An 18,413-nucleotide genomic window follows, 5' to 3' on the forward strand; every position below is an offset into this window, starting at 1 on the left:
AATTTTTGGTATTGATTTTCTTTTACGTCTTCAAAATATATATATTAATAGATACTGATATTTTATATTTTGAAATATATTAAATTTTTTTATTATATCAACACCAATATATTTGAAGGCTCAACAGAAAAATAAAATTAAAAAAATTAAGAGATTTTTTTTTTCTGAAGAATTCGTGATACTTATAGTAAGTATGAATTGTGATTTAATGACCATCTACATATAAATAAACAGGTAAATAAAGCTTATTGTAAATTTTATTGACACAATACTTAAATTATGATTTTGTATTATTTTTATTTGTCATGTTATTTTTTTAATTGAACAAATATTGGTTTTTGTCTTGGTCTTCTTGGGAAAAATAAATAAAATGATTTTACGAAAGAAAATTCTCAAAGGATACCTTTAGTGGTTCTTATTCTAGGATAGGACCCACAAAGAAAATTGGTTGATGAAGGAAGGTTTGCAATTTGTCTTATTAATACGAGTAAAAGTTTTATGGACAAATAGATCCAATCAATATTTAGATTTTTGAAAAAATTAAAATGGGAAGGTTAACATAGATGCTATTATTGAGAAAATTAAGAAGGGAAAGTTAACATAGATGGTACAGTTGATTAAGTAAAGGGTTAGTTGAAGTTTAGTTGGTGGAGTGAAGCATATGGAAGTTATTCTGAACATAGCAAAAAGGTTAGACCCACAATACTTGTTAACCTTTTTGGCATTTCTAAGAAGTTGTCGTCTAAGAGGGTGTTCTGTGCTAAGGATAAGTTTTGTTGCATTGCATGGCACATAATTTGGATTCGTGTCTTCCTTGCATGGCCACGTGTTTTCTTTTCTCTGGGTTCAAAGCCAAATTTGGCTCTTTCATGTTATAGTAGTACAAAGAAAAGTAAAAATATTGATGAGGAAAGTTTCCAATAGTAATAATAATATAGTTTAAGATAGGATTTCATTTTTTTTTTTTTTCAATGTAGATACCAAGTTTTTATGTTTAGGATTGTTTAGTTCTTTTACAAAAGTTTTTTTTTACAAGTTTGATTAAACTTTCATATTTTTAACTTACATATTGTATATACTAATGTAATGTCTAGTATGATTTTATTAAAAGATAATAATATAATTTATATATAAAATTCCTTTTGTCACCTAATACAAAGAAATTTAGTTAATTTAATTAATGATATTAAATTTGTCAAATATTTTGTATTTTTTCTTAAAATTATTCATAAAATACTGAAAATTTAATTCTTTATATATATATATTTTTCGTTGAAGATTCGCTCGTTCTTTTTACACATGACAAGTTTTAAGTGTTTGATATCTTCCATAACTCTAACCAAGATCACCATCTCCCGCGGCAACATTATTCATGTTTATATTGATTGTCTCGTCTCTTGATGTTATGTCCTATTTGGTTGATCCAAAAATGAAAGAGCTCATTGATGACATTGATGATGACTATGCACCATTTGCATATCCTTAATCTCTCCTCCCTCAAACTCCTCAAACGAAGACACAAGAACGATCAACATTATTAAATTAGAAAGAGAGAAAGAGATATAAACGCTCGATTCTTTAGAGAAGGTTTGGAGCAATGGTGAAAATGACGTTGAGTTCCACCGGTATTTATAGTTGGACGCCCCAATGGACTGCCTTCAACCTTTGGATCAAAGAGGATCTAACAATTTACATCGACAACTCTTTATTTCTCAAGATGCATGAATATTGATACACCACGTGCCCCTTCCCAACCGTTGTAACTTTCCCTCAACTGTTACATCCCCTAGAATCATAGTCAGCGGTTACAACCGTCTCCTGTAGCGATCAACATCTACACAACAAATCCATGTGCCTATCACAATATTATCGGGTTTGGGGGTCTCTGTATCGTATGACTGTCTAGTTAATCAACTTGGACTAAATGGTCCAAATGATCAAGGGTATGCTAGAAATAATCATGATGATCATCCAAGAGACTAAATGATATAAGCTACTAGTTATAGAATCCATTTTTGATGAATTTGTTGGAAATCCAAGTGTGAGTCCAAGTCCCACATTGGATATAAATGAAAAAGTATAGCAGTATATAAAGATGAAAGACCCATTAACTCATTGTCTTAAGGTTTTGGGTAAAGAGTGGTGTCAATCCCTTATATAGTTGGCTCAGATGTGATTGGTATTTGTGTAACCCACAAGGAACCTCCTCCTTGAGTTCCGTTAAGGTACAAATGAAAGACCCATTAAGTTATATAATTGGGTGGTGTTTGTGTAACCTATAGGGATCTCCTCGTCGATTCACCCAACATAATTTTGAAGCAAAGTGGGTTTAAATGTTCACATGTCCTTCTAAAAAGAAGGTTTTGATAACAATTTCAAGATTTTATGGTGGAAATGTAATGTTGAGAGAATAATGTTGAAACATATAGCACTATATAAAGATGATGAAAGACCCATTAAGTTATATAATTGGGTGGTGTTTGTGTAACCTATAGGGATCTCCTCGTCAATTCACCCAACATAATTTTGAAGCAAAGTGGGTTTAAATGTTCACATGTGCTTCTAAAAAGAAGGTTTTGATAACAATTTCAAGATTTTATGGTGGAAATGTAATGTTGAGAGAATAAGAACAATACAAGTGATTGAAATAGTGAAAAATATTAAATAAATTTCACCCCTTGTATCATATATCAGTTCTAGAATTGCACAAGGAATCCACAACAATAAATGATAGCAACAACTACTTGATTATAGGTCTGTTGGAACAAATTTTTTCATAATTATACTTTTAAGAGGAAAAAAAATAAAAGTAAAACATTTTTTTTATAAAATTAACTATATAAACTAATTCATATGATTTCTTAAAATTTTATTTTATATTTATACATAAATTAAACTAAAGAATTTTTGTTTTATTTTTCCTATCCTCTGAAAATGTTTACAAAAGTAATTTATGGAAAGAGATCCAGTACAGAATATGCAATAGAAAAAGCACACATGGAAGAGAAGAAAAATGTCATAATCGTGTACATTAATTTGGTGGGTTCTACACCCATTTGTGGCCAAAATACCATCCAAAACCATGCGGCCTCTCAAACATAGGCCACAACGTTGCATTGTGTTCCTCATTCCTTTCGTATGAAGATTCTTACGTGCACGATGCATAGATTACAAAACTAGAAATTTCGCTTTAGAAACGTAATTTATCTACTTGTCGTGTTTATGCATGGTCCGCATATGCACCAAAGAGAGAGACAAGAATTTAATTCCCAAGAACTTCACAAAGTTTAATGAAAATTAGAAAATATAATGAGAATATCATTTTCTATATATGATGAAGAATGTCAAGTTATTTATTAGGAAATTTGAAGAAGTTATATATTTGTTTATGCAGATTTATTATTTAGCAGTAATATTGATGTTTATATTATAGTCAATCTTATAATCGCTCTTATAGTCCAATTTGTAAATTTCTCTTATAAAAAAGAAACATGTAATTTTATCACAAGAATAAGAAAAATATATTCACCGTCACACAAAAAATGTTCAATATCCAAACAACTCTCCCAACACACATCAACATAATATATATATATATATATATATATATATATATATATATATATATATATATATATATATATATATATATATATATATATATATATATATATAAATATATATATATATCACTCACATCAAATCAAACCAAAGACAAGAACTCACTTACTAATCCAATTACTCATTGTAACCCCTTAGGTTGATTTTCATCACATATTGTCTTGAAAAGCCTCCTGCAATGGTCTTGAGGTCTCCCGCTGGGGATTTTCGTACTCTTCTTTTTGGTCTACTTCTCGTGCGAATATCCCTCATTCTTTTCAGTTTCTTCACATGTCGGTTCTCTCTTCCGATACATGGTACCCTTTTCGAATTAACTGCTCTATTTGTTCTATGAAACTCGTAACAAGCCTCCTTATCTGGGCCAAACCATCTCTCATTTTTTTATTTTTGGAAACTCGAGGAGGCTTGTTGTGTTTACAAAACGACATTGTTAGCCCATGTATTTCCAGTAATTTTTTTATCTTAACTATAGAAGTTGGATTCATATCTTAATGAAAATGAAAATGTCTGACTTCTCAACATAACCATTAACCAATGTGGCTAAGATAATTTTCAACGTTAAACATGAAATATTCTTACTCAAAGTAAAAGGTGGTCAGAAAAGATTTTGTACTGAGCTATTAAGAAGAAAATATTTTACAACAAATTTAGAGTTCATTACAGAGGAACGTCCAAACAAATGATGTAAAATATGGGAAACAGTATGTACTAAATAACGTAAAATGAGAAATTGTATGAATTGAATATAATTCATACTGTAACGAACATGTTACCTTATAGACTCTACCACCAATCAAAATTATAAAAATAATTATCCATGTTTAATTGATTATTATTAATATAATACTGAATAATAATCAAACTAGAACAATACATACTAGACAAGATTTCGAAATGATTTGGTTTATTAGTGATTTAAACTAACTATCTGCGTATCTCATACAAGTCTAGAACGAATTACTAAGATATACTTAAAATTAGAATCTTGATTAAATATGTTTCGTCCAGCACAATCTTAGCATAAGATACACAAATCGAGTAAATCCAAGCACAGTCAGACTGATACAAGTTTTCGAACAATATTAAAACGTATAAAAGTTTTCTAACAATATTAAAACGTATAAAAGTTGTAATATAAATCTTTCTCATTTACGGTAACCATAGAACAGATCAAGGTTTCATCTATTATCACAGTATTAGAACAAAAACAAAAATTGAAAGCACACTAAAATAGAATAGGCTTCACTGGAGAACAAAAATGGCCATCTCCTGTATAGATGTCCAGCATTATGCAGTTATTCCACTTAAAGCTTCCAAAACATAAAAATAGGTAATCTGGATCGACACAGAACTGAGTAGATAAGACAAGACGGGCTGTGTTCCCTCCTCCCTCCCAATCCGACTCACGAGAGGGATGGAAAATCTCTTAGGACCACGGGAATTAAAACAACTCTCATCAACAATTTCCTTTTTGAATGTGTATATAACAACGAAGGATGAAGTTCATCATCACCCTTAACCCTTTCCGCTCTCACACCTAAAGGATTTATGCTACTAGTGTATATGTAGATAAGTTAATTTACATTTTGTAGGACGTGTCCCCAATCAAGCTTGGTCATCCCATTTCCATCTTCGCCCTACCTCTTCGAGAACAGCTGCCCGAGCTTGGCTTCTCCTTGCCTCGTCCTCCACCCAAGATCTGCAACATTTGAATTATTCATTAGACTCACCTCATTCAAATACAATAACATAGCAGGTTCACCATGTGAAAGTAATTTTACTAGTTTGTACGTCAAATCTGCAGGCGATACTTCTAACACACAGGACCAACCAAGTACTACTATATTACTAAAATTTGTTTCCAGAAAGATAACTAGTTCCCTTCAAAATCTTCGTCATTAGCAATACTCCAGAACCTTTTATGCTAGATTACGCATATAAATGGAATCAAAGACAAGAATTACTTAAGAATAAGAGAAATACCCACAACCAGGAACATGATTGAACCAAAAGCAAAGTGAGATGCGCAGGTAGAACTACATTAAACTTCCAAAGAAATAATTGAAAAGCACTTAATGTAAAACAGTTTGACTGAAATTTTGACTCTCATAAGAATCTGATGGAATTGACACATGGGTAGCTAACCTATGCAGCACAATGCCATCTATGGTTACCGACTTAAAAAGAAAATCACAGATCACTTAAGTGGAATTCCCAAGATATGATCAAGGCATGGACGTATAGACGTCATACACAAAACCCCCAAAAAAGTGAACAGTCTAGACCTAAATGTCCTCCCAAATCGTGACTGAGAACCATCAATAAATCTCAAAATATCTGGTTCAAACAGAAACATAGTAAACTAAATTTTCAAATATTTAGCTTCAAATTACTGGGTTCCACATTGACTTTCACAAAAGAAAACATTCTAACCATTGAGCTACAAGGAACGTGTTTATCACAGAGCAATGTGTTCACACCAAATAACTTATTCCCAAACCTTCCCCCTCTTTAGGTTTTAGAAGCCTCTAATTTTTGAAGCTGACATTTGGAAAGCCATAAATCACAATGGATACATGTGTTCACACTAAATCAAGTGATATCAAACAAATGAGTTAATATGCCGAAGGTTTTAACTCCCATACCTGGTTTTAGAAGCCTCCAAATTTTGAAATTGTCATTTGGAAAGCCATAAGTAAAAATAGATACCTGTGTTTGACGCTAATAAGTCTAAGTCAGAAATTACCTAAGAATCTGAAGAGCTTCTTTTTCAGCTTCTAGAGTGGATTTGGTGTCAAGCAATTCTTCAAGCTTGAATTCTAAATCTTTAAGCAAATTCTGTACTACAAGCCTTTCATCTACATATAGGACTCTCTCAGATGCAACTTTTTCTGATATCTCATCAACTTCTTTCTTCAAGCTAAGCAGCAACTGCTTCTGACAATCCATAGCTGACTTTTCTTTCAAATACTCGGTATATAATTTATCTTGATTGATCTCCTCTTCTTCCAAATTCTTTACTTCCATATGATAAAGCCTCTCTACATCTAAACCACGGTTTTTCTCATCATTAAGCTTCTCATCCCAAAACCTCTGTATGTCTCCGCGACTAAGCAACTCAGATCTGATTTCTTCTGCCTCAGCCTGCCTGGAAGAATGTTCGGCTTCTATTCTCAACAGTTCAGCCGATATTGCTTCCTTCATCCTACCACTTGTCAGAGCCACTGCCGCTTGTGCTATTGTGGAAGGCTTGTTTGGCTGAAATCGCTTGCTCTGTCCTGTTAACATAAGTTCACAGCAGATTCCTCCTATTATCATTCTTCATCATGGCATTCTTAGATACACGGTGATAATCTGAGACTTAAACAAAATATATAACAACTTTACTATTCAAGGCCTACTGTGCAAACATTTTGTTTCTAACTTCATTATGCATCTCAGCTTGTCTTCAACATTTTAACATAGAATAACCATCGTAACCTGTTTTAATTTGTTCCCCTATCCCATTTACCTAAATTTGAATTTGAATTCAACTTTTAATCAAATGAAATACTTCTGATTAACATATCTAAAACTATAGAAGTTTTACATCCTTGAAAACAAGACATTGCAGTTAGAAACACGTAAAGAAACCCCATGTTATCAACAAAACAAAAATAAATGTCAATGCATAGTGCAAAAGCCCGAGAGGTGATACCAAACACTGTTCTCAGTATACTCCTATCCCCTGCCAACATGTCCACATAAACTGCTGGAGAAGTGACCCGCTTCACATCCATATAACCTGCTTTTTTAATTGATATCTGGACTGTAAAAAAGAGAAGGTATTAGTGCTACCACAAGAAGGTGAAGTTTTAATCATTAACATTGAAAACTATCCAAATACCAAACTTTTGAAAACAGCATACCTGGTCAGTTACCCCAGAAAAGAAATCATACTCCAACTGAGCTCTCCAGTCTATTAGATCTTGTCGTGAGATGAATCTGCAGTGCACATATTAAATTCAGTAAAACAAAATTTGATTCTGCAGCATGGAAGGATAGAGTACAAATATACCTATCAGGAAAAAAGTGCATGCTTTCAAGACCGTCAGATCCACTACTGTTGTTCCAAGATAATTTACTGGGGATCACACCGGCTTCTGCTAAAACTTTTTTTCTCAAATTGAAAAGAAAACATTCAAATTTTTGCACATAAGTGAAACATTATGGTTTAAAGTAGAGTTGCAACATTTTACCTTGTATGGATTTGAAGTCCGGGTCGTCAATACCAATATCATCAAATGCAATGACTACAGACCCAGAAAGTGATACTATAGGAGCAATCTTGTGTTTAGGATTCCTGGAAGACAGGGAAATCCATTTTCAATGAAATGGAAGGCAGGCAGAGCTACAAATTTAAGATTATTTCTGACTGCAAAGTTGCATGCATGATGTATCAGGAACTACTAACCTTTCCAAGGATGAATTCAATTTAACTAGCCATCTAGCTAATTCTCTTCTGGTACACAGTTCATTGGCTTCCACGTCATCTTCAATTATCTAGACATGTCAGCAAAAACACACTTTCACTCCTAATAAAACTCAACCAAAGCATAAAAAATAGCACATGGTTTCAGTGCTGCATTACACAACAGAACACACATATTATGCAACAAACTACAAGTATGAATTCCACAAAAAAAGCAGCAATTAAGTACGCCAAAACATAATGTAACAGTAAATGTACAATTTTCCAATTCCAAGAGGCAAAATAAATCAATTTCTATCATCATAATCGTTTATCCACATTAACATTTCTCTGTTACTTGACCTAGGTTCTTGCCAGCTTTATCTGTGGTATATGCTGTTAGACAAACGTAAGGAGCAGCATTCAGCATAACCAAAATTAAAGCAAATGATGGAGCATTTTTTCCTAACTGCAAGTAGATTGAACTAAATAAGGTAGAGAGCAAAGGTCATAAGTCAAATATATCCAGGTTTCCCATTAATAGTGATCCAAGAAAAGGTGATATTGAAATTAAAGTTCTACAGACCATCAACAGTTTAACACCGCATAGGCAGATACTACTAGTATAAATTCATTTTTGAAAACATTGCTTCTGAAAACAAACCTTCAGTGACTTTAAGACTGACAATGCTTCTTCTTGGGTAGAATCCACAGAAACCGCGATCACAACTCGTTCAGGTTTTTCTACAGCTACTGGTATGCAAGAGAAAAAACAATATGAAATATTTATAGAAACAATTAGAGCTAATACACCAAATTAGTCCCTAAATCTGTATGTACCATTCAGTTTTTGTCCTGCAATATCAATCGTTGTCAATTACAGTAATTATGTTTGTAATATCACGGACCAAAATGATGGACTAGTTTGGTAATTTCAGAAACTACAATGACGTTTGTGTAATTTCAAAAACAAATCAATCCATGCTCATAAACTCCAATCATAAAAACAAGATATCCCGATTCACACAAAAAAAAAAAAAAAAACCTTTATCAAATTACCAACCGTTGATCCTTTTAATCATTCCGTTTTGTAATAGTTTGATAAATTCAATAGCTAGTATGATACTTTCGTAATTTCAAAACCAAATCGGTGTTCATAATTTCAAAGACTAATTCAGCCCATAAATCACTAAACACTACGATTAAACACAATAGAAAAACCAATCATTACCGTATTTACCAGTTTCCGTAAGGGTATCAGGCACGTCCTCCGTGCTGGCCTCGGACGCCGTTGACTTGCTCCCACCAGAAACGTCAAACTCCGGGGTGTCGTTTTGACAACGCCGAGTCTCCACGTCACTCCACATCCCTTGCAACGGCCTCGCGAATCGAAAATCAAAACCTAACCGCACACCACATTCATTAAAAGAGGAACAAAAAATACTGAAGATGAAAAAAGACACATCCCGAAGCCGAAGGTTAAACGACAGTACAATCTACCTTTCCTGGAAGCAGCAAAACAAGCGAGTAGAAGAGCGAGTGAAGTGCCGAAGCCCACAACTGCATAAGAAGGAAACACTGCAACTGCACGCAACACAAGTTCGAATCACGCGATATATAGAAAGAGAACCTAACGTAACTTAACCTACCTTTGTTGTCGGTTTGGGCAGGAGCCTCCGGGAGGGCCCAACCGCGGAAGTCATCGGACTGGTCGGCGGACGGAGGCGCCCAAGAGAGGGAGGCGGAAAGGGGGCGGCGAGGGAGGGAGAGGGGGCGGAGGGAATGGGGAAGAGAAGGGATGGTGGTGGGAAGGAAGAGAAGGAAGGAAGGGGAGGATGTTGCGAACCACATTTTGGTGGGAACGAAGAATTAGGGTTAGGGTGGGTGTTAACTGATGAGGGAGATGCGATCGAGGGGGAAGTTTGAAACGGTGCGTTTGGGTGAAGGGAAGAGTGAGAGTGGAAGAAGCAAGACGAGGCAACTAAAGAATGAACACGGTGGCGGTGGTAACCCACAACTGTCACACCGCCGCTAGCTAAACCCAATGGCCATGAACAACACTCTTACCTTTCAAAACTGCTATGGCATATCTTTCTTGTCTTTTTTTTATCAACAATTTTTCTTTTTTTTTATTAGCCTTCTTTATTATTTGGTTTAATCCTTTAGTACATCCCTATTTATGTACGAATGTCTCAATTGGGTCCTCGTTTTTTAAAGTGTATCAAAATGGTCCTTAATTTTGAAAATTGATATCAATTGAGTCCTTTCCATTAAGTTGGGTGGACGGCGTTAAAAAAATTGATGAGTGGATGCTGAGATGACGAACGGACGCTCGTCCACCAGCGGACGAACGCTCGTCCACCAGCGGACGAACGCTCGTCCATCAGCGAACGAACGCTCGTCCACCAGAGAACGAACGGTCGTCCAGTGTGGAACGAACGGTCATCCACTCATGAATTTTTTTAACGCCGTCCAGCCAACTTAACGGAAAGGACTCAATTGATATGAATTTTCAAAATTAAGGACCATTTTGATACACTTTAAAAAACGAGGACCCAATTGAGACATTCGTACATAAATAGGGATGTACTAAAGGATTAAACCTTATTATTTTTAACCCTTCAACTTTACTTTCACTTCTGATGTTAAAGTAGAATCCATGTATATTGTGTGGATTGCAAATACTTTTATAATCAAGAACAAATGAAATTAATTATCTCAATTTCATTTATACTAATTGTCTTAAATTAAAATATCTTGCTAATAGACCGTTAAAGCATATTAATTATCTTATACTAATGTAAGCATAAGCATGTGTTTTTTATAACAAACAAATATTAAAATTATAATTATAAAAATAAATATAAGTAATATTTACAATTTTATTGTGAATAGTTTTTATTTATTTTCTAAATAACTTATATTTATTTAATTTAAAAATAGTTAAATAAAAATGGATTACATAAAAGATGGTTTAAATTAAAAAAAAATAGTCACATAAAATATAAAATTAAAAAATAATATGGAGACATAAAAATGAAATTTCTTCTGTATAAAAAAAACTATTTTTTCTTATTTAAATATAAATTAAAATCTCTTGATATAATATTAGGCATCAACTTTGTTAGTATGTTTACACTTCCAAATCCATTTATAATTTGTTATTACATAAAAAAGTATTATAAATAAAAAATAAAACAACATAATACAAAAAGAGATCACTGCCAAATCATAAAAATTATATTTTACGAAATATAAACAAATTACACCTATTAAGGGTAGTAAAAAGGTCAATATCACACAAAGAAAAATAGATCGGGATGACCTTTGTAACATTATGATTTAGATGTCATGTGTAGATAAAAAATTAAAATTTGATTAAGATAAATCAGAGTGTCACGTTATAGTGAAAACATTTAAATCTTTATTTTATTATCATGAAATAAATAAAAATATGTGAAAATAATAATCAATAACTTGAAATATCATACTAAAACTCCTCAAAATAATTTATTTAAAATAAATAACGTTTGAAAATCCTGAAAATAATTTCTCACTCTCTCGATCTACATCATCATCAATATCTTTTGTAATATTATATGTTCTCGTATACAATACAATCATCGTAGGTGAAAATCATCACCACAAATCTAAGGTGAGATAATAACATCAACATCCCAAAAACACATAATAATATAATTATTATAATACAATAATCTAATAAGGTATAAGTTCATTACATCATGCCATTTCACAACACAACACACATTCTTAATCCAAACTTTTATCCAGATAAATCATGTCACCACCACTAACCATTGTCATTATATGTTGTTTTCCGTACTCCAACACACATAACCAATTCACCAAAATCGGACCTACGCACCAACGTAGGATTTTTCTGTTCACTAAAATGGGGCTCACGCACCAACATAGGCTTTGCATATTCACCAAAACAAGACTCACATACCAACATGAGACTTGTTTGTTCACCATAACAGTGGTCGCACTAAAGCAAAGACTTTATCACATCGCGACTGAAGAGTATGTAAGACTACATATGATCCACCACCTCAACAACAATCAACACAACAACGTGATTTATCAGAAAACAATAAAGAAAACAATCCAACCAACACTCCAAAAAACTTGGCACACACACACTATAAAACTTAATAGGACTAGGACCACCTGGAGTAGTGAATAATACTACGTAATCAGGAGTGAGTTAAACTCAACCAGTTAGAAGTAACAATGGTTACTCAATAGGACTAGGAACATCAGGAGTGGTTTAAAACACTTAATTGTACTTCATTGAATATTTAATGGAACTATCTAAGTTAACTTAGAGGAGAATTGAATGTAGCCTTAACAGGTGAACCAGTATATAACATTCATGTGTTTTAGTTTATTGATAAACGATGTAGTTTAGTTAAAACCTCTTACGCTCTTTCTACTCCATATGCTTTACTCCGTATAAGGTTACTACTTGCACATGTAAACATTGGACGCATTAAGTTGATTATGTAAACGATCTTTCAGGATAACGTTTACCAATCTAGTCTTAACAATTCACAAGTGTTACGTACATCATAATCAGTTTGCGAGTTGCGAAAAATTTGTGGAAACACTATTTAATCCCCCCTTCTAGTGTTTTCTTGCATCTTCAGTACTGAGAATGCCAACATTACTAGGAGATTATTTTCTAGCTATATGAAAGTTGAATGTCGTGTAATGCACTGTATAACTTGTCACATTATGCTTTCCTATGCCACTAACCTTGCCTAAACCTCTGAAGAAGATTTGTTAACACTCTTAATAGAAAGGGAGATTAATTAGGTCCATCTCATCAAATATCACATGACTAAGGCCTTATGAGTCAATGGACTGCTCCCATATTCATACCTCATAACCAGGTTCTTATAGCACTCTCAAATTCCTATTGATGATGAACTGTTTGTGAAGGTTAAGGTGATCGTCCAAAATTGGTGTTGTTCTCATAACATCCTTTGGTTATGTTAAAAATATCGATGATTAATGGGTTCACAAACATGACCACCCTTAGCCTATTTCTAATGAGTGGACACTGTCTACACCACCTTAGGATGCCTCATTTGCCCTTCTCACAAATGTTATGAATGAGATATGTGATCTTCACATTTTCATTGGTACCCAATTCAACTTTCTTGATTATCGGGTTGCTCATCTTGAGAAAGACATGGGTTATCTCCGTCGTCACTTTGGGCTCTTTTAGATTTATTCTATTGCTCGTGCTTGACAATTTAACTGTATTTAAGTATTGTTTTGAACATTATCCTTGTATGACTAACTTTGGTTTTTTTATATCTAATCTTATATTGCTTGCTCTTATGTTTTTTTATATTGCCAAAGGGGGAGAGATAGCAAGGACAAAGGATTACACATTATCACATTAAGTATATGATAATTAAACCATGATGGTAATATTCTTTGAAATAACTTTGTAATCTCTATGTAAAAACCCTAGTTAAGTTTTATATAACAGTCAATGTTATCATCTTTGATTCTAGTCAATGACACGACAAGAAGTGTGTTCCCATCAACTACTCGTTTTTGCTAAACTCAATTATTCAAAATTACTTTACAAAAGCTAAAGTTTTAGTACAAGGTTATTGTCTTTCACATGTTTCATATCATCCAAAAAAAGTAACCTTGAAAGTCGTTGAAAGTCTACGTCGACAAAAAGATAACTCAATTTAGAATATATAAATGGATGAAAATCTTATTTTATAAATAGACGTGGAATTGAATTAAATTTAAAGTACATTTCTTAATAAATAATCAATTAAAAATATTGAAATTCATGAAAATATCTCTGATCAAACCTATTTATTTACAGTTGTCTCTAACAAAGTTGAAAACATTGGTGTGTAATGCAGTTTATTAAGATGAGAAAGTGGTAGTATCTGAGTACAAAAGTTTGGTGTGAATGGTTTGATACTTGGGTGAAACAGCAGCCAAAATAACAAAGGCACTGAGGAGGGCAAGAACCAAACCTAAAGCATTAACCACCATGGCCTCAGTGCTGTGCTTGGAGACATTTCTCATTGTTTGTAAGAATGTTACCTTCTCTAACAAACCAGTTTCTGCTGTTGCTATTGCCAATGCATAGGTGTATAGACCAAGGAACACATGCCATGGTAACACCCTTATCCTTACCCTGCGCCCTTCTCCTCGGTGCCAAAAGTTCAAGAACCCAATCACCCACTGTGTGTGTCCACAACAAATAATAAAACATCCATTATACATAACCAGTAATTTCATTTTCATATATTTTAAATATTAATTATATATTATAGATTTTATGACAACATCCTATTAATTTCTCAAGTGAAATTTTTAGATTAATAATTCATGTAACTATTAGAGATCATAGAAACAAACCTACTTCGTTTGAAAATAAGATTAAATTAGAGTGAGTTCTAAGATTGAATTAAACTTAATTTTATACTATATAAAAAGAGGATTTTACGGAATTAATTTTATAGAGTTGGATCAGATTTAAAAATACAACCTTAATAAATAACTCATTTGAGGGATGAATAACTTGTAACTTTTTTTTTTCATTATCAACTAAGAATCTAACACTAACACTTTCATCAAATGGTGAAGACAAATTTATGTATTCTATTAGTAATACCATTGCAAGTCATTCCTTGCATAAAATAAAGTATTGATATATATCATTTAAAACTCATTCAATTAAGACTCAGCCAAGAAATTGAAAATAAAATATTTAGAATAATTAGATGGTAATATAATTTTCATGCATAATTATTACAAAAGTTAAACATGAGTGATTGGTAGTAGTGTAACAAATTTTATAAGAATTTTATTAATTTAAATATTCAATGATTTGATAATGAAACCATGATGTATGCGTGAATTTTTCCATTAAAAAGCAATAAAAGCATACAAAAAATTGTTTTGGATAAACTTTTTTAAAATCATTTAAAAAATTGTTTGGATAAAGTTATTTTATAAACAGCTTTAAGAGACCAACACAAAAAATATATATAAATTAAATTTGACTTCGACCTAATTTAATTTTTAAAGGTTATTTTCTATTAACTTTTTCAAAATTTATTTTTCAACTTATAGATAAACTAACTTTTATTTTGTAGAAAAACTTATTTTACTTTTATATCTCTCTTTCGAAAGAGCTTATGCAGTATTTTCTTCCAAGAGAATCCTAATCTTATATATAATATTTTAATATCGTGATTATATAAATGAAGAAAAGTAGAAAGTGACATCAAAGTTGCTAAAAAGAGAAAAATTGAACCTTTTTTTTTTTTCACTTTGCAATAGTAAAAGGTTTATGAGGAATTAGAGGAATGTAGAAAAGTGGTAACAGAAAAAGTATTTGTCAGTAGTTTTTTTTTTTTACTTTTTAAATTTTATTTTTCGTGCATTAAAGTATCCAATTATTTCTTTTAATGATTATTACTCTTTGTCAATGTTTAGAAGAATTATTTTCCCATCAACATCACTGTTATTATTTGATGATAATTGAAAAATTCTAAGCAAACAAAAAAAAAGACTAAAATTCAACCAATTTAAACTATTTTAATTTAACAAAGATAATGATACTTCCACAACAATTTTTTTGACAACATTTTAACATCATCTAGTGTCATTTTGTGATTGGTCCAATATTACTCTACAATCAATAATAATAATCATAAACACCAACATAGATCAATCACAGAATAACACGTAGATGGTGTTAAAATGTTATCAAAAAAATGTTGTCAAAGTATATTATCCTTTTTAACAAAACCTACAAAATTAAACAATTCAAATATATTTAAATTTGTTGAAAATTATCATACTCCTTATCCAATCACAAGCAAAATTTTTAAAGATTGGTTTTATTATTCTATTATAAAAAATTGGTAAAAGAATAAATTATAGAGGTGAGAATAAAAATAAAAAAAGAATTGCCTACACTTAGCACCAAAAGCCCAATCACTTGTTACCAAAAATCAACATAAAGGAGAGAGCCCACCTTGGAAATGTAAACAAATTGAAACTCATAATTGGCCGACAACGTTTTCCGACATATTCATAGGTGTATGTGAATGTGTCATCTTCCCTAAGATTATATAATTCACTATCCTGCTTGCTTCTACGTTACCACCCTCAAATAGGAGCCATTATTTCCTAACTTTTAAATTATTATAAGATAGTAGATTTACATGACTATAATGCATCCTTATTAGAATATGCAAGATGTACCCAAACATCAAAGTTTGATATATTAAATAGGTTTGCAGTTATTACATTTTATCATCAAATTCAATGGAGTTTTATTTTCAAATTACAATAAGAATAAAGTAAAAAATAAGATACCATTTCACAGCTAAAGAAACATTTTCTCAAATTTAACGATTTTTCTTTCTTTTTTATGCCTGTGAAGTATCCTCCGATGAATTTATTTTACCGAAAAGGAAAATAGAAAATGCAAAAGAGCAAGGATAGCATTATACATAAAAGAGTATATTTTTTATAATTTTTTGAAAAAGAAAAAAGTAAAAAATAAGAAAGAGTAGTTTCAAATTAAAAAAATTATGTGTGATAAAATATTATTTTTCAATGCAAAAGTATCTTATTTGATTTTACTAAAAAAATTTTAGAAACACAACCTCGGATGTTTTGCAATGAAAAAAATGACAAAAAAAGAAAGAGAGCAGTCGAACTGAATCGCAACGTCTCTTCCTTTCTTCTGAAAAGACTCAAAAGAGAGTAGGACCACAATGCCATTCATCATCAACACCTACTTAGTGCGAAGGATAATGACATTCAAAAATTATCTAAACTAAACTAAACTAAAAAGTTGATTTCAAAATGTTTAACTTTCTTCCTTTAGATTACTGAAACAAGACAATAAATGAAATAAGAAAGGAAATAAACAGTGCAGGAAAATGAAAATGTAAGAAATGTTGAAAGAGGGAGTAGTAAATGCAAATACCTGGGCTGCAAAGAGGGAAACACAAACCAAACCCATCCATGAATGGAGGCTAAAGAAATTTGCAACAATCCCATCTTTTCCCTGAAACCTTGTCCAAATCCCAAAGATCCCACAACCCAAAGCTACCCCTTGAAGCCACAAATGCACCAATTTCTTGAAGCCCCTCGATCCAGGTAACCACCTGTGAACCAAAATTGCTGCATACCAAAACCCACAAACCAGTAAAAGCTAAGCTAAGGCAGCTTCTTTAGAGGTGAAAAGTAACAGAAATTGAAAATAAAACTATAAGCAAAAGCGTACCTTCTCCACTTAACAGAATGAAGCCGATGACCATGAGGAGAGGATGAAGAACCTACAAAGAGAGAAAAAGGAAGTTGAGTAGGTTTTTTGGAAGTGTTGATGGAGGAAGAAAGAAGAGGTATGTGTGCGTACTGCATAGAGAAGGTCTTGTTGGGATAGTGAAGGAGTGAGGAAGCTAGATTTGAAGGCAAGGGCCCAGATGAGTACGAGCACTGCCACTGCAAGACCTGCAACTCTAGCCAAGAACAGGAGAGCAAGGAGCGAGGGAGAATACACAGTGCCCATACTCACTCACACTCGCTCTTGCCGACACTGCACCTTTTTCGTTTGGGTGAACTAGCTATCACTACACCAACACTTTCAACAAAAATTCTACTGAAAATAGATGTCTTCCCAGACAATTTTTTTTTTATGGTTTATTTTTAAGAGATGTAATTAAGTTTCAAATACTTAAATAAATTTGATATTTTTAATGTATATGTTACTTTTTTATATTTTTATTATTTCAGATTTTAGCTAAATATTTGTTATTAAAGTAATTTTTATTGTTTTAAATAAAAAATGTTGAATAATACGAAACTTTCATATAAGTAATGATGTAATGTTGTAAACCTACTAGGAAAAAAAATGGATTTATGTAAGTCTATAATTATAGTTTGGAATTATGTAAAATAATTTATATATATATATATATATATATATATGAGAAATATGTTTAAGGAATAAATATGGTGTTATTATTTTACTTTCCTAGTTGGAAGGACAAAAATAAGGAAGGAATATCATATTTTTTTACAAACCATATTTCTATTTGAAAGTTCTTTTATATATTTAATTTAAATATATTGATGGTTACCTCATTCATTTTTTTCATCTTTTCATGACCTCGATTGTGAATTATGTATATCAAGTATTTATTTTATGAAATTGTTGGTAATTTCAAATTCTGAACAACTTCAATTTTTTTATATTTAATAAGCGTATAACAATTATGTAATATACTTATCCATTTACTACTTACAATAATTT

General features: G+C 32.0%; 2 protein-coding genes across 5 annotated transcripts; both read right to left on the bottom strand.

Annotated features, from left to right (window-relative positions):
• Positions 1-4,744: 4,744 nt before the first annotated feature.
• LOC124844045 (SLH domain protein) lies at positions 4,745-10,185 on the bottom strand. Of its 4 annotated transcripts, none has more exons than XM_047320902.2 (11): positions 9,721-10,185; positions 9,572-9,655; positions 9,312-9,473; positions 8,736-8,821; positions 8,075-8,163; positions 7,860-7,963; positions 7,679-7,772; positions 7,530-7,605; positions 7,319-7,424; positions 6,368-6,899; positions 4,745-5,320 (listed from the first exon to the last, which is right to left on the bottom strand). In XM_047320902.2, exons 1-11 carry the CDS (start codon positions 9,920-9,922, stop codon positions 5,227-5,229), a joined length of 1,629 nt encoding a protein of 542 aa, XP_047176858.1. In that variant the 5' UTR covers positions 9,923-10,185; the 3' UTR covers positions 4,745-5,226. The 4 variants fall into 4 exon arrangements, with proteins under 4 accessions (XP_047176858.1, XP_047176855.1, XP_047176854.1 ...); XM_047320899.2 differs by having other exon boundaries at positions 9,303-9,473; XM_047320898.2 differs by having other exon boundaries at positions 8,736-8,824; positions 9,303-9,473; positions 9,721-10,184.
• A 3,670-nt stretch (positions 10,186-13,855) lies between these two features.
• LOC124844052 (Cytochrome b561/ferric reductase transmembrane protein family) lies at positions 13,856-17,798 on the bottom strand. The gene is made up of 4 exons (XM_047320909.2): positions 17,517-17,798; positions 17,385-17,436; positions 17,085-17,281; positions 13,856-14,317 (listed from the first exon to the last, which is right to left on the bottom strand). The coding sequence occupies exons 1-4, from the start codon at positions 17,667-17,669 to the stop codon at positions 13,994-13,996; spliced, it is 726 nt and encodes a 241-aa protein (XP_047176865.1). The 5' UTR covers positions 17,670-17,798; the 3' UTR covers positions 13,856-13,993.
• Between the last annotated feature and the right edge of the window lie 615 nt (positions 17,799-18,413).

This window comes from Vigna umbellata, chromosome 3 (genome assembly GCF_029865625.1).
Source record: "Vigna umbellata cultivar VRB3 chromosome 3, Vumbellata_1.0, whole genome shotgun sequence".
Taxonomy (NCBI): Eukaryota; Viridiplantae; Streptophyta; class Magnoliopsida; order Fabales; family Fabaceae; genus Vigna; species Vigna umbellata.